Source organism: Chlorocebus sabaeus, chromosome 5 (assembly GCF_047675955.1).
Source record: "Chlorocebus sabaeus isolate Y175 chromosome 5, mChlSab1.0.hap1, whole genome shotgun sequence".
Classification (NCBI taxonomy): Eukaryota; Metazoa; Chordata; class Mammalia; order Primates; family Cercopithecidae; genus Chlorocebus; species Chlorocebus sabaeus.
In genome coordinates, this window is record NC_132908.1 from 66,897,502 (window position 1) to 66,906,911 (window position 9,410).

The 9,410-nt window shown below is 56.2% G+C and overlaps 1 protein-coding gene across 2 annotated transcripts in view; it reads left to right on the forward strand.

Annotated features, from left to right (window-relative positions):
• The window catches only part of WWP2 (WW domain containing E3 ubiquitin protein ligase 2), a 178,671-nt gene extending 169,500 nt beyond the window's left edge, over window positions 1-9,171 (forward strand). For both annotated transcript variants that reach the window (XM_007993797.3, XM_073015530.1), the window contains 8 exons: window positions 1,485-1,644; window positions 3,336-3,469; window positions 3,795-3,935; window positions 4,603-4,723; window positions 5,042-5,146; window positions 6,469-6,565; window positions 6,782-6,854; window positions 7,282-9,171. In XM_007993797.3, coding sequence (XP_007991988.1) covers window positions 1,485-1,644; window positions 3,336-3,469; window positions 3,795-3,935; window positions 4,603-4,723; window positions 5,042-5,146; window positions 6,469-6,565; window positions 6,782-6,854; window positions 7,282-7,381 — 931 coding nt within the window. In that variant the 3' untranslated portion in view covers window positions 7,382-9,171. The remainder of the gene's footprint in view (window positions 1-1,484; window positions 1,645-3,335; window positions 3,470-3,794; window positions 3,936-4,602; window positions 4,724-5,041; window positions 5,147-6,468; window positions 6,566-6,781; window positions 6,855-7,281) is intronic.
• The last annotated feature ends 239 nt before the right edge of the window (window positions 9,172-9,410 follow it).

Genomic DNA, 9,410 nt, shown 5'->3' on the forward strand with positions numbered 1-9,410 from the left:
GGGAGGGGTGAAAGCTCAGTACAGTGGCTCTGTTATCTACCAGTGTGTCATGTTTCTGTATTTTAACAACCAGACCAGCAGCATCTGGGCAGTTGAATATCAGGGCTGTGTGGTCATCCATTAGAGTTGACCTTGGGGTCCCCTCCACATAAGGCAGCCAGGGCAGGTGAAGTCAGGTGTCCCCATGTGGATAAGCTGTGTCAGGATCCACAGGGCCTTGAGCAGGGCTCAGCTGCATGTCACGTGTCTGGGGTCAGTAACACTGTAACAGCTTATGTCACCCTAAAAAGAGTCCAAAGCATTGTCTTGCCTTCACCCTGGTCCACCCATAAAAGTTAACAGGCCCTCTGGGAAATGCTGCCTCGGACGGCAGGGCAGAAGGGCCCCGGCAGAGAGAGGGAGCACCTTGGCCTGCGGTGACCTCTCCGCTCGAGACCTCTCCCGGTGTGGGCATGTCTTCTCGCTTGGTGTTGGGTTAACTTGCTTCTGGTCCTCTGTTTGGTGGTGGTGTGGCCTTCTGCGCTGGCCCCGTGGATGGACTGTTCCTTTTTTCCGTGGTGACCTCCTCTCCAGGCTCTGCTTGGTGGGCTTCTCTGGTGTGGCCGCGCCCTGTGTGTGTCTCTCTCTGTGTCCTGCCAGTGGTTTTACCCTATGGTAGGTTACGTCATGCTGTTCTACCACAGGGTAGAACCACGGACAGGATACCGGGGCACCCTCTGCGTCGAAGGACTCCTCGTCTGCCCAGCCACAAACAGCCCAGCAGCCGGGGACTGGCCCCCTTGGGACGTCCCCTTGCTGGTTTAGCTCAAGCCCAAAAGGACTCTGAATTCATGCCTGAGGCTCGCACCCAGGGCACGGGTGTTGATTCAGATGAATGTGTGGAAGTGTGGGAACGGGGATGGTGTTGGGGTCTGGGGTAAAGGGAGGGCAAAGCGCAAGAGTGTGGCATAGCTGGTGGGTGTGAGGTTTCTAATCTGAAGGCAGCATGGATTACGTTTTCATGGATCGGGGTTGGGAATGTGGTGCTCTGTATTTACGTTATGTTGCCCACCCAGGTAGAGCGGAAACAGGGTAGTTGCTATTCAAACAGAACCTTTGCAGAAAAATTATTGTAATAAACATGCATCGTGCCCTTGTGTAGTGCACAGCCTGTGCAACTGAGCATGGTGACAAGGACCCCCTTTACCATTAGAAGCTCTGGATATTCTGATGTAAAGTCTCGGAACACATCATCTGGGAGCCGATGGGCACGTTTTCCCAAACATCATCCTCAAATGCAGTTGCCATTCTGTGTAGAACAGAGCCCACCCTGTTCACTGACCAGCTGTTCATATAGGTTAGCCCGGGCGCTTGTCACGGGGCTTGACTCCCTGGGACATGTGTCCCCAGACTACCTGAAACACAACGGTGGAGAGTCACAGCTCTTGTGCAGATGTGCACCAAGGGACCCATTATTCTTGTCTTTTCTTTCTCTTCCCTCACAGAGAGTGGTTTTTCCTCCTGTCTCACGAGGTGCTCAACCCTATGTATTGTTTGTTTGAATACGCGGGAAAGAACAATTACTGCCTGCAGATCAACCCTGCCTCCTCCATCAACCCAGACCACCTCACCTACTTCCGCTTTATAGGCAGATTCATCGCCATGGTAAGGGGGCCCCAGGGGTCTGCCTAGTTCCCTCCTCTCCCTCCTCTTCCCTCTCCTGGTGAAGTGTGCCAGGGGCACCAGGGGAATCTGCTCTTTCTCTGAGACCTCCAGGAAGGGGCAGCATTGGAGGAGGCCCTGGGCCTGTTCACCAGGAGGCAGCGTGGCGTGAACAGCAGCCCCCGTGGACTGGCGCGCCCTCTCTGGGCTCCACCCTTTGCCCCCATAGAGCTCGTAACCTAAAAATATAAAAAGCTAGAGAGAGTTCTGGAGAAACCAGAGCTTTCTCAGTGGCTGTCCTGCAGGTAGTGAAGAGTTTCCACGCTGCTTGTATAGGACTTGTTGAGAGGAAGCCCAGGGTCTCTGGGCCACAGACTTTACTGAACATTAAATATGTGCTCTGTTGAGGGCCTTGGGATGACAGGGCCAGGTGAAAACATAGCTGCCCACCTGCTGCCTGTCTCTGGGAGGTGACACTGTCACGGCATTTGGGAACGTCCCACTGAGACACTAGCCTTCTGGAAGGACATTTGGAGTCAACGCTAGCTTAGAACAAAACCCTAAAGTCTGTGGCCCAGAGACCCTGGGCTTCCTCTCGACAAGTCCTATACAAGCAGCGTGGAAACTCTTCACTACCTACAGGACAGCCACTGAGAAAGCTCTGGTTTCTCCAGAACTCTCTCTAGCTTTTTGCATTTTTAGGTTACGAGCTCTATGGGGGCGAAGGGTGGAGCCCAGAGAGGGCGCGCCAGTCCACGGGGGCTGCTGTTCACGCCACACTGCCTCCTGGTGAACCGTAAACTGGCTGGTGCAGGGTGTAGCGACGTATGTCAGAAAGTGGGCCAGTTCTGGGGAGGGACTTTCCCAGCATCTGTGTTTAACTGGAAAGAAGGACACGGTGTGAATAGGGAAAGGGAGGTCCTGCCACGTGCCCCCTGTTGAGGGTCTTGGGAGTGTGGAGAACCCGGATTGAGAAGCGGGGACCAGCACGGGAGCCACATTCATAGCTTGAGAAGTTTCAGTTCTCACTTTCCTTCGCTTCTTCCCCTGCCTTCCTGAGCTCCCCTCTTAGGAGGACCCAAGTGCCCCAGGAGCCTGTGACTAAATATGGCCCTTCCCATCGTCGGGGAGCTCTTGGCCAAGGTGCTGGGCTCTGGAAGTGGGCACATTCTTCCCAGGTCTAGAGACCCGCCTGGCCCAGCAGCCAACAGGACAGACCGGTAAAACCCTAGACTATTACTCACCATTGGCCGCCAGCTCTCGCTGTCAGCGGTGTCTGCATTATTTTTGGCTGCCTTTGCCACCCACCCTGAGCGCCAGTGAGTCAGGGCTGCCACCTGGAGCTGCTCTGAGCAAGGCTTTTCTGTGAGCGTGGGACAGACCTTTGCTAGGCTGGGAGCCAGCCGGCCAGTGTGAGGGGCAGATGCGGGCCTGGACGTGGGTTCCCGCGCCGGCTGTCTCTGCCCAGTCCCTGCGGTCTGCAGGGCAGGGTGGGAGTCCCTCTGTAGGTGCAAGTCAGGACAAAGGCATTGTTTGCTCCCGAGGCCCTCCCGCTGCGTCCGAGGCAGCCGCTGCTGCGGTTGTATCAGGAAAGGCGGGTGGCAGTAGCGGAGTTTGATACCGAGTATCCGAGAGCCAGTCTTGGCAGTGCCCAGGGAAGGCCCAAGCTCTGTGCTGTGCCTCTTCCTTCCCAGGCACTGTACCACGGAAAGTTCATCGACACGGGCTTCACCCTCCCTTTCTATAAGCGGATGCTCAACAAGAGACCAACCCTGAAAGACCTGGAGTCCGTCGACCCTGAGTTCTACAACTCCATTGTCTGGATCAAGTGAGCTCCCTCCCCCCTCACCCCACCGCACTGATAGGAGGGACATCTCTGGGCAGGGAGCAGGTACCGATGGCTTTTATTTTGTCTGCCAGTGTGGCCCCTGAGCTCTTGTCTAGCCTTTAAAAGAGCTAGTGGAGAGGAATGTCCTCTGGGTCCCCCGTGGACAGTTCTAGAATCCTCTCCTTGAGTCAGGAAGCTGTCCCATGTCACTGTTCAGGATTCTAGGCCACCTGTGAACCCTTGGTGTCCCATGGGCAGCAGAGCAGGATCCAGGAAAGACCCTGCCACGATAGACATCTCCCGACTTGGTCTGCTGTGCCCCCAGAGAGAACAACCTGGAAGAATGTGGCCTGGAGCTGTACTTCATCCAGGACATGGAGATCCTGGGCAAGGTGACCACCCACGAACTGAAGGAGGGCGGCGAGAGCATCCGGGTCACGGAGGAGAACAAGGAAGAGTACATCATGTGAGTCTCAGGCGCCGGGGGCTCCGCTCCAGGGGCGGTGTGGAGATCTAGTTGGTTGCAGAGCAAGATGGGCCCCCACCTTGTGGCCCATCGGTCACTGTGGATGCCATCTCCATCTTCCTCGATGGTGGCTGCTGATGGGCCGTCATGTGATGGCGCGAGTTGGGGGACCAGAGCCGAGGTCCTTAGTTACCGACTCCTGGCTGCACTTTTTCCCCATGTGGGAGACTTCAAGCCTCCAGGGTGGAATTTCTTTGAAGTCGCGTCAAGCTTAGACGTCTGCATCTTTCTCCAGGCCGAAAGGATCTCTGTGGCCTGCGTGCCTAGACCCACCGTCTCACGTGTGCCCGTTCTCCATGCCTGTTCCTCAGGCCCCTTGGTTTAGTCTTTTTATCTCCACACTTTCATACGTCTGAGGTTCAGTTGGCGTTGTGGGCAGGAGCAGGAGGTGGCGGTGGTGAGGATGATTTCAAAGACTCTGGTGTCTGCAGGTCACTGTGAGGTTTTTAGGGCCGCACTCTAGGGCCTCCAGCAGGCTGGGTCTGGGTGTGTGAAGTGGGCTCTTCTGATCTGGTGGTCCTGCATGGTAACGGCCACGCGGCCTGGCCAGGAGCTGCCTCTGAGCAATGGGTCTCATCCTCCACCCATGGCTGATCTTTGGTCTCAGGCTGCTGACTGACTGGCGTTTCACCCGAGGCGTGGAAGAGCAGACCAAAGCCTTCCTGGATGGCTTCAACGAGGTGGCCCCGCTGGAGTGGCTGCGCTACTTTGATGAAAAAGAGCTGGAGGTGAGTGTCTGAGGTTGCTGGGACCCTGAGCCCCTGCCTCTGGGGTGATCCTGCTCTGTGATGCGCTCACTGTGCACCCACAGACACTCAGCAATAAAACTCCCACTGCGGCAGGGCAGATGGGTTTGATTTGGGATCTCAGGACCCACCTTTCCCCAGATACTTGTTTCAAGAAAACAGGGACTTACATTACCCATATTATTAACGCTGACACCAGAAATGGCTAGTTGAACATGTCTGGGGCAATGTCATGTGCTAGCGAGTGGACGATGCGTGGGGAGGGGCCTGCCAGGGGTGCTGACTGCTGCCTCTCCCCAGCTGATGCTGTGCGGCATGCAGGAGATAGACATGAGCGACTGGCAGAAGAGCACCATCTACCGGCACTACACCAAGAACAGCAAGCAGATCCAGTGGTTCTGGCAGGTGGGTCCTGGGCCCAGGCCTTGGCAGGGACATCTGGGCCATCAGCCAAAGGAAACGGGTCTTGAGGAGACCTCACACGCAAGGACCTTCAGCTTTGACCCTGTCCTCACCTCCCACAACTTGCAAAAGGAGACGATAGATCAGCCTTGGGATGAACAGGGACAGTTCCAGCTGAGTGGTGGCCAGTGCACGTGACAGGAGGCCGTCAGTGGTCAGCCTTGGGCCAGCTGGTGTGCAGGGACAGACCTGCAGGCAGACAGCAGCTGCCCCTGGTTGAGAGGTCCCCTGCCAGCCAGATGGGACAGGAAGTCAGGGGCTTGGCTCCAGAAAACAGAAAGTGCTGTCGTTGTCGTTATGAAGTATAGCATAAAAAAAAAATAACGATTACAGATATTCTTAGTATATGTCTGTATGCATATGTATGTGTACAGATTTTTTGTGGAGGTGAAATTTCTATAACCTACAATTAACTATTAAATTTTTTTTTTTTTTTTTTGATAGAGACAGAGTCTTGCTATGTTGCCCAGCCTGGTCCTGAACTCCTGGGCTCAAGCAGTCCTTCCATCTCACACTCCCAAAGTGCTGGGATTACAGGCATGAGCCACTGTGCCCAACCCATTTAAGTTTTTTAAGATACACAATTCAGTGGCTTTCCACTTTGGCTTCCTTGGCTTCCCACCCAGGCCGAGGTGGGTGGATCACTTGAGGTCAGGAGTTCAAGACCAGCCTGGCCAACATAGTGAAATCCTCTTTCTACTAAAAATACAAAAAATTAGCCAGGTGTGGTGGCGTACACCTGTAATCCCAGCTACTCGGGAGGCTGATGCATGAGGATCGCTTGAACCTGGGCGGTGGAGACTGCAGTGAGCCGAGATCGTGCCGCTGCACTCAGTGAGCCGAGATCCGGCCGCTGCACTCTAGCCCGGGCGAGAGAGTAGGGGCTTCCAGTATATTCACAGTGTTGTGCACCTGTCACCGCTATCGAATTCTGGGACATTTCATCTCCCCAAAAACCTTATACCCATTAAGCAGTCACTCCCCTATTTAGTCATTTCTGAAAGCAGAACTTGGATGGGAAGAGAATACTCAGTGTCCCTGAAACCCAGAGATGTCCCATGGACGGGTGGGAATCTTCTGCAGACACAGCCTCTTAGCAGAAGCACTTCCGGGCTTTCTCAGGTTGGAGGCTGTCATCCCCTGGCCAACCTGGCTTTGTGTCCTCAGCCCCAAAGAGGGCCCCCGCTGAGCTGGAGAGCTCCACGTTCAGGCTAAGTACTGGGCCCGTGGGTCGCCTGACTGTGCCTTGACTTGCGGACTTCCAGGTGGTGAAGGAGATGGACAATGAGAAGAGGATCCGGCTGCTGCAGTTTGTCACCGGGACCTGCCGCCTGCCCATCGGGGGATTTGCTGAACTCATTGGTACATTTTCTCTCACCCTCTGGTGTCCTGGCTGGCAGTGAGGACAGCTCAGAGGGAGGGGGGAACCTAGTCTCTTCCTGGAAGAACGTCAGTGAGATGGAGAAGAGCTGAGGCCTCTGTGTCCTGGGCTGAGCCCATCTGTGGGTGGAGCTGGAGGGTCCTGCTTTGGGAAGGCTTGTCTCTGTTGACATGGGTGTGTTTTACCTTGGATCACAGGTAGCAATGGACCACAGAAGTTTTGCATTGACAAAGTTGGCAAGGAAACCTGGCTGCCCAGAAGCCACACCTGGTGAGCCTTCTAGTTTTAGTGGGACGTCGGGGGGCCTCAGACCCGATGAGCTCCTGGGACAGCCCAGTGGGTGTAGCAGCTTCTTAGCCTCGAGTCTGGCAGCTTTTGCGTGGCCCTGGGGTGTTGGGTTGGAGAGATGGGGCTGTGATGGGCATCTTATCTGCTGGGTTTTACATATGAAGCGCTTCTGTTCCAGTAGTCCAAGAGCTACTGCCCTAAGTGTCCCCCCAACCAATTTCCAGCTGTCCTGGCCCCTCCCTTAACACCCCATGGTCCAGGCACCTGCAGTGTAAAGGCCTGACTGGCAGCCCCTGAGCCCTAGCCAGTGTGGCGCAAGCCCTGTGGCCCTGCTGCAGGCAGGCAGGGCGGGGCTGTCAGGGCCCTGGCCTCCTGGGGCTGACTCTTATGCTTTCCCCACTCTCGATAGCTTCAACCGTCTGGATCTTCCTCCCTACAAGAGCTACGAACAGCTGAGAGAGAAGCTGCTGTATGCCATTGAGGAGACCGAGGGCTTTGGACAGGAGTAACTGAGGCCGCCCCCCCACACCCCCCAGTGCACACATAGTCCTGAGTCCTCCCTGCCTGGGAGGCCACCGGCCCTGCAGCCCTTGGGAGGCCCCCGTGGATGTGGCCCTGTGTGGGACGACGCCATCATCTCGCTTCTGGCAGAAGAGCCTGATCCCAGGAGGCCCTGCAGTTCCCCCCACCCATGGATGGCAGTCTGGAATAAAGCCCCCTAGTTGCATTTGGCCCCACCTTCGCAAAGTTCCAGAGGGGTGACCCTCTCTGCAAAACTCTCCCCCATCCCCTAGACCCCACCCTGGGTGTGTGTGTGCAAGGGAAGGTGTTGCATCCCCAGGGGCAGTCGCAGAGGCTGGAGACCTCCCGGACTAGTTTGGCCAGGAGACCGGCTCCTGGGGGTGGGGTGGGCTGTTCTGGACTGAGAGCCAAGGGTCTTTGCCAGCAAAGGAGGTTCTGCCTGTAATTGAGCCTCTCTGATGATCGAGATGAAGTGAAGGTTTGAGGGCGACGGCCCTGGGGCGAGGCCATCTCCACCTGCCTCCCTAGCAGGCAGCAGCGATGGAGGCTGAGTCGCAGGACGCATGCTGGCCAGTTAATTCATTCTCAGCAAATGAAGGTTTGTCTAAGCTGCCTGGGTATCCATGGGACAGAAACAGCAGACTCCCTCAGACTTTCTTTTTCCATTTATAAACTTGAAGCGGTTGTGTTGTAGGGTTGCAGGTTTTTTGTTATGCTGCTGTCACTTTCTGTCCAGGAGTTGGCACCCCAGGCGTTCTGAGACCTTGAGGGACCCAGGCCTTTGGGTCCACGAGTTTCCTAAACAGCCACGCCTCTCAGGAACCTGCCTGGTGGTTCCGTGAGCTCAGGCGGGCCTGACCCAGCGGCGCAGCCTGGCAGGGATCTCGTCCCCGAGCCTGGCAGAGTGGGAGGGGTTGAGGTCCCGAGCGCCACTCCTAGCCTTGCTGCCTTCAATAGAGAAGAAATCCCTTTGCTAGATAGGGTCCCCCAGGCAGTCCCCAGTGGCGGGACACAGGGATCCGGCTGTGGAGCTCTCCCGCCAGCCCTTGGAGTTCCAGGCAGGCCTGCTGGTCCCCTGTTCAGAATGGAGTGCGGCCCGGCCAGCGGAAAGTGTCCATTCTGTGTAGGTGCTTTATCTGCACACAGGACGTGGAAACCAGCAGAAAGGCCCTGACCTGCTGCATAGCCCGGTCTGATTTCTGCAGTTCCCACCAGCCTCCAACCCGGGGACTCTGCCATAATTGGAAACTTCACAGGTCACATTGAAATCTTCAAGATGACCATGCCCCCCCAGGATGCTGAGGCAGTAATCATGGCAGACCCGGGCCCCCAGGATTCTAGGACCCCAGGCAGCCCCTTGGCCTGGTCCCGGGTACCTTCCAAGCACAGTCTCCATGCTCCCAGATTCTCGACCTTTTCCTGGCCGGGGAGGTGCAGCCTGCGTCTGCCTGTGTCATGTGTGCTGATTTGAGTGGCTCAGCTTGCCACAGCGCAACCTCTTCTGTCCCTTTCAGTCATTTGCCGTACTTCCCTGCGGCACGTCACCACGGAAGCCGCTCTAGGGTGGGTCAGGGTGCAAGCTGCTGGTGAGGTTTGGAAGCATCAGGCTCACGGGTGTTCATGTGTGTTCGTGCGTGTGTGTGCGTACGTGTATATAACTGAAGTGTCTGTACGGAATGCCCTTTGCTAGCCATGGGCTGGTCACCAGACTGTTTTGCAATACCCGCCCCCTGCCTTGATATTGCCAGTTTCTTGTGCAATAAACAATCAGCAGCTGTGGGTGGTGTTGGTGTGGATGTTTACAAACCTACGGTCCTCGAGTCAAGAGGACTCTGGTCCTCACAGACCCTCCAGGCCTGGATAGGGGTGGAAATTCCCTGACCTCGCTGGTTTTGAGAAGCCTGTGTGTCATGGACCGAGGCAGCCCCCAACTTCTGGGCTGGGCAGCTGAGTCCTGGCCCAGGGATCACCGGCTTCAGCCGCTGATCGGCCACCTCACTGCACCCTTTCGGCACC